The sequence below is a fragment of the Lepidochelys kempii genome, chromosome 2, assembly GCF_965140265.1.
Source record: "Lepidochelys kempii isolate rLepKem1 chromosome 2, rLepKem1.hap2, whole genome shotgun sequence".
Taxonomy (NCBI): Eukaryota; Metazoa; Chordata; order Testudines; family Cheloniidae; genus Lepidochelys; species Lepidochelys kempii.
This window is the reverse complement of record NC_133257.1, coordinates 97,671,298-97,690,292: the sequence shown is the minus strand read 5'-3', so window position 1 is coordinate 97,690,292 and position 18,995 is coordinate 97,671,298. Positions and strand designations below refer to the sequence as shown.

At 40.2% G+C, this 18,995-nt stretch overlaps 1 protein-coding gene across 11 annotated transcripts in view; it reads left to right on the top strand.

The window, feature by feature from the left end:
* Positions 1–2,063: 2,063 nt before the first annotated feature.
* Positions 2,064–18,995, top strand: part of RTTN (rotatin) — a 145,381-nt gene continuing 128,449 nt past the window's right edge. For 7 of the 11 annotated variants that reach the window (XR_012157271.1, XM_073331724.1, XM_073331721.1 and 4 more), the window contains exons 1-9: positions 2,120–2,240; positions 2,803–2,990; positions 3,714–3,912; positions 5,231–5,320; positions 9,502–9,592; positions 10,974–11,088; positions 11,601–11,751; positions 12,805–12,970; positions 16,390–16,571. Coding sequence is in view for 10 of the 11 variants with exons in the window: in XM_073331724.1 (XP_073187825.1) it covers positions 2,210–2,240; positions 2,803–2,990; positions 3,714–3,912; positions 5,231–5,320; positions 9,502–9,592; positions 10,974–11,088; positions 11,601–11,751; positions 12,805–12,970; positions 16,390–16,571 (1,213 nt within the window). In the remaining variant the exon portion in view is untranslated. Of the gene's footprint in view, positions 2,241–2,802; positions 2,991–3,713; positions 3,913–5,230; positions 5,321–9,501; positions 9,593–10,973; positions 11,089–11,600; positions 11,752–12,804; positions 12,971–16,389; positions 16,572–17,658; positions 17,799–18,995 lie in introns of those variants that run through there. The other 4 variants (XM_073331720.1, XM_073331723.1, XM_073331722.1 and 1 more) reach the window with 4 other exon arrangements.

Genomic DNA, 18,995 nt, shown 5'->3' with positions numbered 1-18,995 from the left:
ACACCAGAGGGGAACGTCACAGGGTGTGGCTGTGTTAGCTAAGCAATTCCTTCTCTTCACTTCACAACTGAGGTATAATGCCAATCCACAGTTCCACTAAAGAGTGAAACACTCCCATGGAACTCACAAGTTTCCCACCAATCTCATTGTGGAAACCTGAGAGTTCCTCTCTGATGGGAGCACTTTACTTTTCATTGTATGAGGTTGTAATTTATAGCCAAAAAGAATGTCACTCTGCCAGAGATGCTGTTTCTGTAGTTGCTCATGAAAAATTTCTTTCCACAGTTAGACCTGTGTGATTCTAGCCTCTGTGGAAAAACTAATTGCAGCAATCATTGCATGTTTATTATTATTTCAATAAAGCCCCTTTGTTTTATTACTCCATTGACACAAATATTATCTTGCAAAATGATGGACATCTCTGATTACTGAATGAGAAGAAAATTTAGCACTCTGAGGTGTGGGAGAATGAGGGCATCCATCTGTTTGCTAAGGAAACAGTCCTATATTAGAGAAGACCTCACATTTTACCAGAAACATTTCTAAATTTTGAACTTCATGCACAAATCATCAGGTATCTTAATTCTTTTATACAGGGTAAAACAAATTTATTCAGGGTTTGGACCCCATTGGGAGTTGGGCATCTGAGTGTCAAGGACAGGAACACTTCTGTAAACTGCTTTCAATTGAGCCCACAGCTTTTAGGGGACATGGTTCAGACCTGGGTCTGGGTTTGCAGCAGGCTAGAGGGTCTGGCTCAAACCAGGCAGGGTGCTGGAGTTCTAAGCTGCCAAGGCAGGAAAGCAGGGGCAGAAGTAGTCTTGGCACATCAGGTGGCAGCTCCCAGGGGGTTTCTGTGATCCAAACCATCACAACATGTCTTTAGGTAATCTAGAAGAAATTATTCTAATCCCTGCATGGTTTTCTAGTAGCATATTATTTTAGCAGATATACTGTATGAGAGAAAAATATCAGAAGGGATCATTTTATTTGCTTTCTGTCAAAAATATATAAAGTAGTGCTATGGGGATGCTAAATGTGATTCCGAAAGAAACATTTATTATCATCCTCCTCCACTTTGCTCTCTTTTCTCTCTACTCATCCTCATGATCTCGATAACCAGTTTATGGACAATCATATATCCAGTGAAATCTCCATCATTTAAGTAAAAGGTGTTTTTACAAGCATTATCATGTTATATGTAGCAGTTAAAAATAAAGGAATCATGCCTCTTCTCAGCTTAACTGTCACAACTCCTTCTCTACAGCTTGGTAATTCTTGATGCCAGCCTTGGTGCCTGATGATGTTTGGTTTCCTTAAAGCCCCTGCTGCTGAAATCATGTTATTGTCTGGGAATCTTAGCTTTTATCATAAAAAGAAACAATGTTTCTAGCCTTATGTCTGTGAGAAAAAAGACTGAAAACATAAATCCCTAAGTGCTCCAATACCAGAGAGCAAACAGAAAGAACCCACAATTCATTGTTTGAGTCTCATGATTTTTAAACTGACCTCAGGGTGAAGGGGACAAAGTGTCCTATTCATTTTTGCTTAAGGCAAGGAGATCAAAGCAGAATAGTTTCGCCCTACAGCACAGACATTGGGGAGTTACTGAAAGAGTAAGGCTGAAATCTATGCTTTAGTTAATTTCACTCCACTGCACGCTGGCACAGCTATGGGCAGCAACCCCTCCGTGGCCGGTCTGCAGCGGGAGAAATGACACAGCTTTGGCTCGGGGCCAGGCGGATGGGCTGGGTCCCTTCAGTCGCGTGGGGGAACTTCATGTCCCAAAGCGAGCTCCACGAGGCCCAGCGACCCCGAGGAGCCCCAACGGGGCTGGGCACCACGTGAGGCTCCCCGGCAGGCTCGGGGCCCTTTGGTAGCCCGCCTCGTCCTCGCTCAGCCCCAGCTCGGAGCTCTTCCCGAGGGACTCGCTCCGCGCCTCCTGCTGCCCCCTCCTCTCCCACCAGGGGGACCGAACTCACGGGATCGGGCGACGGCGAGCCCACGTTCCGGGCGCGCGGTATCCTGGGAATTGCAGGCCGCCCAGGAAGAGTGGTGGAAGAACTACACCTCCCAGGATGCCTTGCGGTTTGTTGACCCCCCCCCCAGCAACGGTCTCTCTCCGCTTGCTCCCTCCTGCTCAAGGCGGAGCGGATTCGCCGCCGGACGCGGCGGTTGGATTCCGGGCGGGCAGAGCGGCGCCGCGGGGATGGAGCTGGCCCCGCTCATCCGGAAACTCGGTAGCTGCCCCGCGTCCCCTGCTCTGCTCCGCTCCGCTCTGCTCGGGCCGCCCCTGCCCGGGCTGGGGCTGGGAACGGCCGTGGGTGTGGGGGGGCTGAGCGGGTCCCGCTGCCACGGCCCGCGCCGGGCGGTGTGTCTGACGGGGGGGGGTGCGCACGCGGACACTCGCGCACACGGGCCATGTCCACGCGTGTAGCTACGCGCGCAGGTGTCTGCACAGACAAGCTGGGGGCACGGGCAGTGCTGTGTATTTACAAAGAATGTACCCAAAGTCCTTTTTGTCTGAACACAGTAGAACCAAAGCAGATACTGCTGTATTAATACAGCCTTTTTATTTAAAAGTGAATTTAGAACTTTAGAAGATGCTCCATTGACTCAGGCATGGAGAATGAAGTACCATTTGTCCCTGTGACAAGCAGCAGCACAAGCTTTCCTAAATCTTGGATGTCCCTGCTGAGACACCAAATAAAACGAAGAATTGGGGTGGTATTGTAGATATGTTTCTGAACCACTTTTTAATTCTTTAGCACTCCTTTGCCGTCGTCGTCTTTTTTTGCACAGGTCATCAACTTGCAGAGATAAGAGAACGAGCTCTCAAGAATATATTGTGTAAATTAGATCATAATTTGATTTCATATGCTGATCTAGTCCAAGAAAAGTTGCTTTTTCTCCATTTGCTGGAATGGTTCAATTTTCCTATAGTTCCAATGAAAGAGGAGATACTAAATTTGGTGAACAACTTGGTAAAGGTATGAAATCTTGTTCTTAAACAGTATGCATTTACAATATTAGACATAAATGGAATTTACTCACACACACAGTACACCGTGCTCTTTTTTTTTTTTAGAGTGTTTTGCAACTAACTTAGATTAATTTACAAATGAGGATAAATATCACTAAAACCATTGCATAGATAATGAAACAGACATGGAGGTGAAATAACATGTGCAAGATGACATGGCAGGTCAGTGGGAGAGATGGAAAAATAACTCTGGTCACTTGATTCCCAGTGCAGTGACCAGTCTCAACTTTTGCCACATATACTGAAATAATCAGAAAAATGGAGAACAGGGATTTGCTTAGAACAGGGTTAGAGAATACAGTGGTTAAAATGCCTTTACTCCATTTATGGTAAAGTTTCCAGCACTGGTAACACCTGCAGAGCAGCATTATTGCTGAAAAATAGGGGATATTTGCCTAATTTGGATGCATGTAAAGAAGTTAATGGTTTGCCCCAAGTATCGCAGCTAGTCCTTTGCAGAGTTGGGTGTGGAACAGGATCCTGACTCCCAGTTCCCTGCGCTAATCACCATACAACAGTGTGGGAAAACATTTGATATTGAGTTGAAAAACTTAAATTTTCTGTAAGATAACAAAAAGCTGAATTTAAGTTCGATAGCTATGTCTTTCTGATGTAGTACAGAAACTTAAAGAAATTGCCAGCAAGTCTGATTATCCTCTTTCTGATCTAGCATCCGTCTGCTGTCCAGCAATTGGTTGGGATTGGTGCAGTGGAATTCTTTTCTCAACTTCGTCATAATATGGATCCAAATCTGCAGACTGTAATTGATGGGATCCTAGATGGGCTCTTCCTACTTCCTTCAGAAATTCCTGCCAATTATCCAGCAGTGTCTTATCAAGGTCAGCCCTTACCGTCAGACGACAAACCAGGTAATTTATATTTTTGAAGTTTACTTGCTTGGTTTTTTAAAAAGAATATTCCAGTTCACACCTTGTTCATTTTCTCTTTACATTTCTGAACACAAGTGTCTTTGGGAGAAGGCACTACAGAGTTTTGTTTCGTGGGGCTCCTTATCTAGTGCTCATGGTGTTTTTGGGCAAGGGTGATGATGTATCATTTATGTTGCTCCACTGGCCTAACCCCCTTGTGTGTGGGTAAAGGAGTATGGTAGTATCAGCAGCTATTCTAGCTTTGAGGCTGCAGAGTATGAGAGCGGAACAGCTCTTTTTTTGGCTCTTGCGGCCTTTCCGACTCTTGCAGAATTTCTCTGTGCATAATTTGTTTACTGGGCCTCTGTGAGGAATCAAGATTAGGCCATTAACTCTTGTTAAAGAACCTAACTAGCTTTATTGGTTCTCTTTTGACAGTTCAGGCAGATTTTTACTTCTCCAATTTTGATTCCCACTGTGTATGAAATGTGGTGATTTCCCCCCCTCTCCCCCCCAGCTACTAAGCTACAGCCCCTCTCATATGCCTACCCTAAATATCACAATGCTACTATGTGACGGTAACTTCTGATTCCAGTGTAAATTATATGTGATAAGCATGTGCTAGTTTTACTCAGTTCTTTAAATCAGAAGCCACAATTGCCCCTTCGATAAATAGTTAGCCTTTTTTAATTGTAGGGAAACATTAAAAATCAAGCTAACAGCGTGGATGTGGTTAGACCAAATGAGATTCCTAACTTGGTTTCCTGAAGCTTACTTTTGGGAATCCATATTGCTATTGATGTTCCAAAGGGATATTAAAATAATTGTGGGTGTGTATGTGTGTATTTCATATGTTTATATATTTTAAAAAGCCCAATAAACTGCTGAACTGACCTGCTACTTACTTTAAGGTTGACTGTGTACCTCTAAACTATCATTCTCTTTGGAAACTTTACCGACTATTGTTACAAAATTAGTACTTCAGATTAGAGGAAAACATTTTCTCTGTCTTTCAGTTTGTTTACTTTGTTCATTTGGCAGCACTTTGTGTATAGTCAGTTTCCCTGTTTGCCTAGGACACAAGAAGGAAACAGAGAAACATCTTACAAATTGGAGAATGTGATTGTAAAATTACAACTCGAGAGAGGACTCGGGCAAAGTGTAATATCTGAAATAAATAACTCCATTTAACTCCATAAGATTTCTAATTTAGGGATAAAGTAGAAAACAATTCAACCACAGAATACAGAAAAATACAATATTTATATACAATGAAAATGTGCTTTTTTGTTTACTGCCTTGTTTTGTTTTGTTTTAGTTTTACCCCAAGAAGAAATAGTCACTGGATATTTTCACCAAGGCAGAAGTAATTTGCAACAGATGGAAATCCCTCCCAAAAGATCAGTTGGTATGCAATTGAAATAATTCTGTCATACACATATATTCAATAGAGGATTCTGTGGAAAATATAATTTCCAATATCTTTTTAATTACAACTGGCATTGTTGTGCCTTCTGCTTCCTGCTGCCATTTCGTGAATATGGGCCCCATAGAAACTCCACTGGTAGAAATGATAAATCTAGTTTTCATCTAGTCATTCTTGTGGAGTAACAATTAAAAGTAGACATTTTAGAACATTTTTAATTTTTTAATATTTTAAAATTTAAAGGACCTAAATTCCAGTGGCAAAAGTGACTTAGGGAATTAGCCTAAATACCATTAACTTGCAATGAAATTTAGACTCTTATACGCCTAAGTCTTTTTTGAGAATGGGACCTACATACTTTTGAAAATGTTATCCTTTATCTAAATAGTAAACAGCACTAATGCTTTTTTATTTATCTAGTATCACTGAGATAACTGTAAGAAACATAGCAGAAGTACCTCTGTCACACACGTCCCTGATCAAACTTCCCCTGCCTGGACAATCACCTTACTTGGACCTCATATGCTGGACATGTATACTCTTAAGTTTCCTGTGATCTGAGCAGGCTTCAGAAATGTCTATTCCCTTGGCTTCCTTAGCATATTTCCTGTCCATGGGCTCTGTCTGTTACCTCTTTAAGGAAATGGGGCCCTGAGACCCCATTGCCAGTGACCCTAGGACCAGAGCTGCCCCCCCCCTCGCCCCGCAAGCTTTGAAAGTATCTTGTCTCCTCATTGGTCACTTTGGTCAGATGCCAGCAAAGTTACCTTAGCTTCTTAACCCTTTACAGGTGAAAGGGTTTTGACTCTGGCCAGGAGGGATTTAAAGGTGGTTACCCTTCCCTTTGTATTTATAACACCGCCTGTGGGGTAATTGGAGAAAATTAGCTTCCCCCAGACTTCGACCATCCTGTTGTTCTGTCCAGTCCAGATTTGTTCACTAGTTGGTATCTTTTAATGCGGGGTGGCCAACCTGAGCTTGAGAAGGTGCCAGAATTTACCCAGGTACATTGCCAAAGAGCCACAGTATTATGTAATGATTTACATATGTAAATACATGTATTTATATGTGTGTGTGTGTGTGCGTGCACACATAATCATTATATCATTTGATGTATAGTTAATGACAATAACAACAACTTGTCTTAACCTTTTACTTAGTGGGACTTCTGGCAGTCTTTGCTTTCAGCACTTCCTTTGAAGTTTGTGTTCAGTTGTGCTCAAATGCAGCAGTTCTCTTAAGTGGCTGTCTGTCAGAACGGATCGGTGCTTGGATTTCACATGTTTGAGCATCAAGAAAACAGACTCACAAAGATAGGCTGAGGCAAACATCAAAATTAATTTTAGGGCTGCACCTCTGATGTTGCAGTATTTATCCTTTGGTACAGATTTCCAGAAAGTAAGGGTCCCCTCTGTCTTCTGAACAGATTTCAATCTGTCATCTTCCAAAAGTTCTATTATTTCCATCTGGGATGTTGCTTTATCAGTGACTAAAGGGGCCTTCAGACAATCAGCTTCAGCACTAAAAGGGTCAATCAGAAATCTGATTTGAGGTCTTTTTCCTCAAAACTGTCCTTAATGTCTTTAATCATGCTCGCGTATCTAGTTGTGCTCCATTTTAGGGGTTCTGCAGCATCTTCTTTTGATCTGGCTTGAAGTTGTGACACTGAGGGAAATTGTGTCCGCTATCTCTCAAGCATTTGTCTGTGAAACAACTGCAGTTTGTTCATGAACGCAAATACGCTTAGATCAGACAGTAACTGGAATTTTCCTTGTAAGTCCACGTTTAGTTTATCCAAATGCAGCAGCATGTCTGCAAGAAATGCGAAGTCTAGAACCCATCCAGGATCTGTAAGCTCAGGGTGTATTCTTTGCTTCTCCTTCATAAACAATTTTACTGGTTCTAGGAGCTCGAAAAAATAGGAAATAACTTTACCTCTCAATAGCCATTGAACTGCGCAGTGAAATGGCAAATCGGCAGGGAAGTTGTCTTCATCCAGATATTGGATTAGATTTTGAAATTGTCTGTGATTGAGTGCATTTGAATTGAATGAAATTCACAATGTGCAAGATATGTTTCATGATGTGATCAAATTGGAGATTTGTAGTTGCCAGTTGCTCCCGATGACTAATACAGTGAAATGTCCAAAATTCGGGAAAGCTCTCATCAGACTTACAAAGCCCCACTAATTCATATCACAGATCCCCACATGGACAGAGCCCCATCTGTTGCAATGGCAGTGAGCTTCTGTACAGGAAAGTGGTGTTTCGCAACTAACATCAATGCCTCCTTTAGATCTCATCCATGAGTTCTGTCCTTTAGTGGCACGATAGCTAGGAGTTCTTCACTTACAACACAGTTGTCAGACATAGTCCGGATACATACCGTTAATTGAGGTTTATCGAGTACATCACATGACTCATCCAAAGGGATGCTCAAATACTCACACTGCTGAAGTTGCAAGTTAAGTTGCGATTCGATGTCACTGTTCAGGTTGGAGATTCTGCATTTTATTGTGTGGCGTGAAAACTGCAGGCCAGAAATTTTCTTCTGTAGATTCCTGTTCTCTGGTGACAGGATTGAAATCACATCAGTGAGGCAAGTTTTTATAAACTCACCTTCAGAGTCAGGCTTTTTTGCACAGGCTATGTGCCAGGCCACATAATAGGAGGCTAACCTTACAATCTGTGATCGGTTGGCAAATCTGGTGAAGTACTTATTCTCCCACTCCTGTTGGAAGCCTCGATTTTCATCTGTGTATTTTGTTTTCCATTTGCACTTGCCTTCCATTGTTAGATGGTGTAAGAAAACGTTTGATTAAAAATTTCCACACCAGGTAGTCACCGTGAAGTTAAGTCAAGGAGACACAGGTGCTGGCCTGGACTTGCTGGACCCCTGGCACAGCCCCAGGCCCTGCCTTCCACTCCACCCCTTTCACCAAGTCCCCACCCCACCATGACTCTTCCTGCCCCACCTCTTCCCACCCCATTCTGCCCCCTCCCCCAGTGAGCCATGTCCTTGCCCTTCCCCCTCCCAGAGCCTCCTGCTGGCCTCGAAACAGCTGATCGTGGTGGGCAGGAGGCAAAGGAACACTGGAGGAGGGAGTGGAGAGGCTGCGCACTGGGTCCTCACTCCTCCCCACTCCCTGCCCCAGTGCTTCCTGCTCACCGCAATCTGCTGTTTCGCAGCGTTGAGGAAGCTCTGCGAGTGAGGGAGGGGAGCTGGGCGCCACGTTCTCGCTCCACCTTCCCCTTCTCCCCCCCCCCAGCCTCTTCAACACCATGAAACAGCTGAATGCAGTGGACAGGAGGTGCTGGGCGAGGGAGGGGCCCCGGGTGCTGCTTCCTTGCTCCTGCCCCCAGAGCCTCCTCAATGCTGTGAAACAGCTGATCTCGGCAGGCAGGAGGGAGGGGAAGGCGCTGATGGGGGGGAGGGGGGGGCAAACTGCGGACACTGAGGCCTGCAGGGGGCCGTGCCTGCGGACAGTCAATGTCAGCAAAATGTCTCGTGGCCCGCAATCAGATTACCCTGATGGACGTCAGGTTGCCCACCACTGCTCTATATCCAGTTAATCAGACCAACCTGCTGAAAAGCAATCCATAATGTGTAATGTTCTTTTAATTGTTCTGTCAGTAGTGTCACAAGATGAAAACTAGGTTTTACAAGTTGACATTGGCATTACCATACTTCTTTCACCAATTCACTTTTCAGCAGCATATTAGCCATCATTAGGAATACAAAATTACTTAAATGCCATTTTTAATTAAAAGGTTAATTTAAACAAGATATTGTCACAAATAAGAAAAACAAATAAGTTTAGAAATTACACAAATTATTATTAAGTGTAGAAATTGGAAATATAATTCTTTTATGTTCAAGTTTGGGAAAGTATATGTTTTTGCAGAAGAACAAGATAAGATTACAGGTTGATGCATGTGAGGTAGGGGAAATATTGCTACTCCTTACTGAATCTCTTTATGTAATATCAATGAGTGACTGCAACTTGTTCATTCTCTGATTACTCTACTGAAAACTCTCATTGGCAGCTCTTCAAATAGATTTAGTTCAATCAGGTTTTATAATTAAAAATTCTGTTTCTCACTGTACACATGTTGACTCTTCTAAAGAAATACACTAACATTTTTGAATATGCTTTTTAACAGTAAATCAGGCAGTGAAGTGTTTGAAGTTTTCCACATTTCCTTGGTTAACACTGACCACAACGGATAGACATGTTCTTTCATCAAATGAAAGGTAAAGTAATGGAGATTTTATAGTAATATTTTTTACTTCATTGGATTGCAACCACTCAAACTTCACTTTTCAGCACTAACTGCTCCTGTTGTGAATATTTTTTAAATGAACTGAGTGATTATAAAAGCTATTCTGAAGGCTGATAGCAGTCATAGTACACGGTACCCACTATAGTGTCTGAACTTTGTCCTGAACCTTTACCTTTAGCATAAATTGCTGAGTCAGCCAACAATGCCAATTTGGTGGGTTTTGGGATGTGGACAATTCGTTGGTACTCACTAGAATAAGATCATGAGCTTACTTTGTATGGGTCACCAAATCATTATTGGTAACTCAGATATGAACCCAGTCAGCTGTAGCTAGTATGTCTCAATTCCAGTCCCTTGAGCCAAATGCTCCTCCTTCCTGGTGTGAAAGGCTTTAAACGTTGATGTTACTCCCTTGTTGAAAACTAGATGATTTTCTGATGGTGGAATTTTAGACTATAAAAGCCTTTAAAGTGTTGTGGTAAAAACTTCTGTTGCTTGAATCACTTCAGAATAGGCAAAACAGCAGATAGTATATGTCTAGTACAGAGAATAATGGAGGAAGATGGACTAGATTACTTAACAGACCTGTTCCATCTCCAACTGACGTGTCACTGTTTGCAGAAGAAACAGATTTGTCTACTTTTCCTGTTTGATAAATTCCAAAATCTGGAAAATATATTTAATGTTTTATTTTTTCCTTTAAATGTGACAGTTTGACAGATTTCTGGTTCACAAAACAGGACAAGGTTACTACTTTGGCTTAGGTATTTAAAAACTATTTGTAATGAAAGAAGAGGCACAGTAGGGAAGAGAGGGTGGAATGAAAGAAAATTGAAAAAGCAAAGGAGAAGGACTTGAGAAAGGGAAGTTGGTGGAGAAAAGAAATTTTTTTTAATGGAAAACAGTAAAGCTAGAGTAAATGCCATTTGTTCTAAATTGGCTTCCTTTATGTAAATTCTTACGTCTGACTGAAATTCTCAATGTTGCTAATTTGGGTAGTGGTAATGGTAGAATTTTGTTACTTATGACATTAGTCAATTTGTTGTTTACCATAGGGAACGACTAATTTCACAGGGAACTTCTGATTTTCTTATCTCAATTTAAAATTCTGAAGGGATTAAGGAAATAGCTTCTCCTTGAGAAATATAGGTTGAAAATTGGTTTGATCGCAAATGGAATTGAGTTTGGGTGTAACATTGCTCTTGTTTGTCTACAAAAATAACACAACCAGGAACCTTTACTTGGAAAATGCTTTCAATTGCACTGATAGCTTTATAAGGAAAAGTCTATCTCTAATGACTTCCACCGTTCTAGTATTTCTGATATTTAACTAATTTCAACTCAATTTTTAGCTCTTTGAGAAGTAATAACCACAGTTTAATTTGGAGTACGTGTGAGCTTCTACAGGATGTTATTATGCAAGATTTCCCTGCTGAGATTTTCCTTCAAAGACCAAAGATTGTTCAGGTTAGAACTACCATCACCTAAAACTTTCCATTGGGTTACAAAGCGAGCCATGTAAAGCAGGAGCTCAAATAAATTTTCCTGATAATCCATCTGGAGCCGATGCTTCTGTGTTTAGATAGACACTAATTAAATGAATGTTTGGCTAAGTGGAAGGAGAAAATGGAATTTACTACATGGCGCACTTAAGAGAGGAAACCTGCATTTTTAATTTTGTTATAGTCACCTGCTTAGATGTTCACAACATCTAATCTATGCATACTATGAATTGGGTTTTTTCTCCACATTCTTCTGGCTAAGGTGAATGGCAAGTATCTCCCATAAAAGTTGTTTCTAGGCTGGCGACAGAGACTCATTTGAAAATAGTATGAAGTACACACTTCTTCTCGGACTAATAATGTTGCCTTCAATGAACAAAGAACTTTTAACTGTCCTTTCGGTATGGTTTTGCTTACACTGGTTCAGAAGTTATTTTATTTTTGTTTACAAATTTCTGTTAATCCTTGTGTTTTTAGAGCCTTCTGTCTCTACTAAAGCTGGCTTTTGGAAAATCTGGAAAACACCGCTTAGCCTTGCAGGCTGTGTCATGCCTGCAACAGTTATGTATCTTCTTAAGAAATAGGCTTAATTTTCACAGAGATCCAGGCTTTTTCTCCACTGACCAAGGTGTGTATAAATAAATGTTGTGTGTGACTGTGGAATGGATTTTCTAAAGATGATAATTTGTCATGTTTGAAAATTCCATCCTGTAGCAATGTGAGTTTGGGTTGCTGCCTTGCTCAAAAGTGATGATGAATCTCTTCTCTCACATGTAGGCTGTGCATGCTACATGTGTTAAATAAAAACTATTTTATAAATGTTTTAGGATTGTAAAAATATTAATTGGAATTTTTTCTTATGCTCCTCCACCTGTAAAACTAGGTGCATTAGTTACTGTGAGTCCAACTGTACAGGCCTCAAATGGAGAGGAGACCTCAATTAAATTAAAACATCAACAGCAGCATTTGAACCTGGGACTTCTGGATCTAGAAGCAAAGCCTCATGACCCAGCAAAATCATGACTGACTTTCACTAAAGACTGAAGGACACCCTCTCCTTCCATGGCCTATTATTCAGCCAAATTTCATCTTTTTTCTCTGCCTGCTTTGATGTTAGAGCTTTTCATAAAACATTGCAAGCATGTTGTTACAGAAACACTGCTTGTGATTCTATAGTTAAGACTGAACTGAATTTTGCGCTTCTAGCAAGATTCAGACATTTTTTTGTATGATGAATGGAGCACTTACTTTTTGAGTAAGAGCACCCACATCTTTGACCAAAAGCTGACCCCAAACTTCTTTGAGGCTTAGATAACTTTTTAAAAAAATCTTTACTGGGCTCTGCACTTCTAGAACTTGAAGCAGAAGTACCAAAATACAACACAAAATGTTCATGTGAGATTTCTAGTTGAATTTTACAGACCCAAGAATTATGTTTAAATTGTTTTTTTCCCCCAATGTTAGTCTGAAATGAACCTCTCAACTTTGAGATTCATACGGACTAAAGTAGATTGTGCCAACATCCTGTACTTTCCTCATTATTTTTCTTACTCTACTTTAATGAATAGTGTTAGGTTTTTTTGCCATTTGTTAACCAGCGTGGACTTTTCGTGCTTCACCGAGCGGTTTGTAGGACAGAGAGGTGCGTGGTAAATTTATTTTTCTGCTTTTGTTGTATAAGGTACAGCTTCTCAGAATTCTTCTATGTCTTATGGCCAAGAAGCAAGAGGACCTTATCATTCCCAGAATCCATCACCTGGAAGTAGTAGCCCTCGACCATCTGTGATTGGACGTACAGGTCAGCGTCCCAGAGGTGATGGCCAAGACTGGGATGCAGCGTCTTCCAGGTGAACAAAGTGGGAGGCTAAGTTAAGCCTGTTGCCTATTACCAGAATTACCTATTTTGCTCCTAGCCAGCTTGTGGGAAAACATGTGCAGTAGAACCTCAGAGTTATGAACACCTCAGAAATGGAGGTTGTTTGTAACTCTGAAATGTTCTGACTCTGAACAAAACTTTGTTCTTTCAAAAGTTTACAATTGAGCATAGACTTAATACAGCTTTGAAATATTACTGTGCAGAAGAAAAATGCTGCTTTCCCTTTATTTTTTAGTAGTTTATGTTTAACACAGTACGGTACTGTATTTGCTTTTTTTGGTCTCTGCTACTGCCTGATTGCATATTTCCAGTTCCAAATGAGGTGTGTGGTTGACCGGTCAGTTTGTAACTCTGGTGTTCATAACTCTGAGGTTCTTCTGTAAGTCTAATTGTTGAAATTAGGATGCTAATTGGAAAAAGTCTTTAAAATAACGAAACTTAAATTTTAAATGATATTCACAATTTCTAATATCCTTTTGATCTCTCTCATTCTGCTCCTAAAGAGAGAGAACTGTCTGGTATTTTAGAGATGAACTACAAATATCTGACACTCTCAAATTGCTAAAGATAAGAAATCAGCAATTCAGTGTGTGTAGACTTGGTTTACAGTGAGTTTTGAAAACCACTTCTTCTCCTATTTATTTGACAAGTATTGAGATCGGGATTTTTTGTTTCCCTTCAACAGTTAGTAACAGAAAAAATTTAGAATGAGTGTAATTTAATCTGATGTAACTATACACACTTACATAAAAAGTTTCTAAGGATTTTTGGCATACAAGCTTGACCACATAACATTTCAGTTGTACATGATTTAGCCACATAATTCAAATCTTATGACTGATTTACTGGACACTCTTAAAATGTAGAGGTTAGTGTGTATATGTGGTACTCCTCTTGGCACAAGATTTGTAATCACTCTAAGAATCTTTGTCCTTTATTAGGTCATTAGTTGAGGATTTAAAAAGACTGAATTCTTATTTAGTCAATGGTGATACCTTTTTGAGTCTTTATTGTATATTGGTTAGCTCTACTAACTATTAAGTGTTCTCACATTATAGATATGGTAGCTCAGATGATTAATTTTAAAGGTCTTGAGAGCTATTATTACTATGTAAAAAAGTTATTGGATCTAGTACATTGAGTTTTTATTAAGCAGGTATATAGCATGATAAATGAACCCTGTGCTTTACAGCACATAGGCGAAGACCTTTCCCTCTGCCCTGAAGTGTTTTATAATCTAACATGGGAAAGACTTAGCAAAGATCAACTCATCTGATAAATGGCAGGGGTGGCTATCTCATTGGCTAGGAAATCAACATAGGATGACTTGAACTTTTAGCAGGTGAGAGAGAGAGGACATATAGAGAACAAATGATAACTTAATGAAGTACCATATTGTGATCTGTTTAACGCTGTCTGCATGCCAGTGCTCCCTTAGTCTCCTGATCTGGCTGTCCATATGACAGGAAGCAGCACAGGTCTGGGAGCAGCCTACTGCTGCCCATCCTATGCATATGGGTGGGGAATTCATGGAGCTTTGGTTCTGTTCCTCATGCATCTGCTCATGCTGCAGTGAAAGTAACCTATGCCATGCTCAGGGAACAAAAGGGAGCCAAGAACTTGGACTGTGTCTGTTCCGTGTAACTACTCACTGCTTCTTGCATGAGGCTTGTGGCAAAGCCACAATTTAACTCGGCAGCAATATGGTGGAAAACTTGAAGCTCAACGAGAGAATGAGATGAATTAAACAACAGAGAGAAAATAATTAGGAAAGAGGAAAAAGTGTTGCTTCAAAATTCCAATCCTTATGTCTAATACTATTAAACAAGAATCCTTTCTAGCCACCAACTCTTGTTCAAATTTTCATAATCTGATTTATTTTTCTATTTCTGTTTCTAAATATCACACTTTCTCTTCTTGTCTAAAATCTCTGGAACTTTGCTATCGTCTGTGTTTTAACTTCTGTCTGGAAACCTATCCTTTTCTTAATACTTCTAATGATTTGATGCGTCGTCTCGTCCTCATCTTATAAGCACATGTATGACAATCAGAACCATCCATTGTTGATTCATCTGTATTTTTGTTTCCATTGCTGTATCGTCCTTTTATTCTCCTTCAACTCTTAAGTTCAAAGAATCTATAGGAATATGCTGCTATCCTTTCAAAGTGCATTGGAAAGAGGAATCCATATAAAGACAATATAACATAATGTAACCATACTAGAGATCACTTCCTTCAAATTCTTCATAAGGGAAAATGAATAAAGTTATTGTATCTTGAATTGCTTTATAAATCCTTAGAAATATTTAGTCAAAATAATGACTTGTAGAGATGAAAACAATTATAAGAAAAACCTTATGTCTTTGAGCTATCTTCAGTTCAACACATCTGGCGAATCTAGGAGCCTTTAAAGGTAGCTGGAAAGAGATAAAAATCAAAATGTACTGTTGATGCATATGCTTGATTGTATTGAAGATGTCTTTGAAGGGGGTGGGAGAATAAGGCACTGTTTATCCACTTTGATGTATAAACAAGGCCTGTAAAGGATTTTATGTTCAGCTTGTTTTTCACATTAGAAAATCAGGTCTTCTAGGGACTGTTCTTTCCTGGAAGATTCTATGGGCAGCCAGAGAGGTAGCAGGGAAATGACATTGCTGATACCAAGCAAGTGAAACCTGATTTATTGAAATGAGACTTTAATTCAGACCACTCCACTGTGGGTTGTTTTGTTCTTACTTAGGGCTTGTCTCCGCTTACTGTGGATCAGTGCTGCGGTGATCGATCCACTGGGGGTTGATTTAGCGGGTGTAGTTAAGACCTGCTAAATTGACCACTGATCGCTTTCCCGTCGACTCCGGTACTCCACAGGAATGAGAAGCACAAGGTAAGTCGACGGGAGAGTTTCTCCCGTCGACCCACCACGGTGTAGACACCGCAATAAGTTGACCTAACGTATGTCGACTCCAGCTACATTATTCACATAGCTGGCGTTGCGTAACTTAGGTCGACTTAACCCCGTAGTGTAGACCTGCTCTTAGTTTTAGCACAACCATCTAATACACGGAAGGAAAAACTCTTTTTTGTCAAAGATTCAACGCTCCATTCATTCCCGATCCACATTTCTAGGTCCATCTTTGAAGATCTCTACTAAAACAGGCAACATCAGACTTAACATACTGTAAATTTCTAAGGAAAAAAAATGTCCCGCATCCTTTTTTTTTTTTGTTTGTTTGTTTATGGGAGAAAAAGCTAGTCTGCCTTTATAAATCATAAAGAAATGAAAAAAAGGGTACAATCCTTTTTTACCTCTTCAGGTCTTTTTTTTTGTATGGTTAATTAAGTTTATGTTGTTTGACAGTGTTTAATTACTATATTGTATTTGCTTTGTAGTGGAAGCAGTACACAAGCTAGTGCAAACTCCAGAATATATCTGCAGTCACCGCTGGATGTAGGGCACATTGACCTGCCAGACCTGGAAAGTGAGGATACTTTAGAGTTACAGTTCCAACAGCTCAGCCTTCCTCAGTTCTGTGTGTCCACCCTGGAATATGCTGTACCTCTTCTAAGAACAGGTGAATGGATATTCGATGGTTTTTTTGTGTGCAGGAATCCTTATTTTCCCTCATTTTGTATCCCATCCCAGTAGGAGAATCCCATAATATTTTCAAAATGGGTGCTTTGTAAAGATTTTTTTTTTTTTTAAAAAAAGCAGCCATTCTTAAGCACATTAACCACATTATTGAAGTTGTTTTGTTGTGGGATATTTGGTCAGGCTCTGTGAAGTTGGATTGGCTAATAGATCTCTGGCTCTGTTTTGCCCTAGAAAAAGACAGTGGGAAGAAATTGAGTGCACAGGGGAAGGAGACGAGGAATGTAGTGTGATTCAAAGGGAAGAGAAAATAGTGAGTTTGGCTGAGACAAAGTAAAGTGGTACAGGGGTGTGTAGACTGACAAGCAGGAAAGAAACCCTCTCTTAACTAAACGTGGTTTCTTTCTGTCACCAGCATGAACATGCAGCTCTCTTTTTTCTCTGTACTGTATTCTTTACAGGTGTCTCTATAGTTGCCCTCCATAAGCTTATGCAATTCACATTTTTAAAATAAAAATTCATTTTAATCAAAACTTATTTCTGTATAATCACTATGAAGGAAAAGATCTCTTTCTAACCCAGAGCAGGTACGTCGTCTCTGGGGCTAGCTCTGTAGCTTCCTGTCATGCAGCCCTGGTCTACTCGGAATATTTCTTGGCCTTGTCCATGTGAGAAAATATTCATGTGTGGCAGAAACCTTTAGATTTTTTCTATATTGTTCAGTCCTTTTCTTTTTTGGTGGACATAGAGCCTTAGTGTCCATTTGCTAAACATTAATATTTCAGAAGGACTTTAGAAATAAAATCTACCTATTGTGCCACATTAAAATAAGTTCAAAAGTATTTCATCTTGTGTTTGTGTTTTGACTAATCTGTAATTTTTTCTCTGTAAACTTCCATATACATTTATTAACTGAGGACTTGTATGATGAGAGAGAACGAATAAATCGTGTGTGACTCGTGCTTTATCTTCCTGTCACAAATTGGAATTTCAGTATTTGTATATTTTACTTTTACTTTCTCAGTACTGACTTTGAGTACTTATTCTTGGGTCCTGTTTATTGCCAGGAAAGCAGATTTTTCTTGCTTCTGCAAAAAGGAGGAAATGGAATGATGGAATCCACAGATTTCTTCTTGCATTTCATTAATGACTTTACTAAAAGAAAGTGGTGATCAGATGAGTTGCAGAAAGGAACGAGGATGCCTTTCCTGTAAGAAATCTACATAACCTGTCAGTTATATTAGTTAGCCAGCTGAAAAATCCAAGTCACTTTTGACATCTGTTGTTATAGGTTTTGTTTTGGTAAATGGAATATCCAGATAACTTTATCAGGAAAAGTATTTTAATGGGCAGTTTATCTATTCTAAATTTTGCATTTTCATAGATTTATAGTGTTAAATCCTGGCACCATTGAAGGCAATGGCAAAATTCCCCTTGAGTTCAAACAGCCCAGGGTTTCACTGATAGACTTTAATGCCAGAATGGATTATGATTATATAGTGAGACATATAAGGCCATTTAATTTATAGAGAACAGATACATTTCAAGCTAATTTGTGGTTTTTGCATATTGCCTTTCAGTTGAGTCTGCCACTGCAAAGCCCCAGATTCACAGTACAGTCTTCTCTTCATCCTACAAAACAGCTATGCTTTGGAAGTTGGGGGAAGATTTTAGTTCCTTTGGATGATGCATAAGCCTACATCTACGCAGCAATGCAATGGGGGAGGGTTCCAGAGACCAGGCTCCAGCCTGAACCCAAATGTCTAGCCAGCAATTTTTAGCCTCCTGTGCCAGCCACAGGTCTTGTATGCCAGTATAGATGTACCCTATGTGTCTAGATCTGGGGTGATGTGGTTTCTCCCTGTTCCCCTCACCTAGGGGTGATGTAATTTCTCCTTACCACCCAACCTAGAGTTTAAATTCTTTACATGGCTTTGTCAGTGTAAGTGGGTTAGTTATATCTCCCTCTGCCTCCCGTAGGGTGGTAATGGGACATAAGTAGAAAACAACCTACTATATTTTCAGCCCGTCTCAGGAGGTGTGAAACCCCATGATCTGGGGACAACCCTTATTTTCCCCCGTTCTCCCCTTCACAACTCTCTACCCCTCTGGATTGCTAGTTTAGCAACAGTGTCTGAATGTGCCTTGGAACATAATTGTTGGCACAGTTAGTGGTACTGTTAATCTTAGATGATATTTATACGCTCTTTATTTTTCTAAACTGGTTAAATTAGTAGGGAATAAAGTAAGACCAAATGTGAAAAGTTATCTCATCCAAATATTACACTGTAGTATATTTTGGCCTGCCTTGGATAGTGTAAAGATTATTTGACTTGTAAAGATTTTTATTCAGACTTATTAATGTATCACTTTATACTGTCTTGATACTTCACTTTATACTATTTGT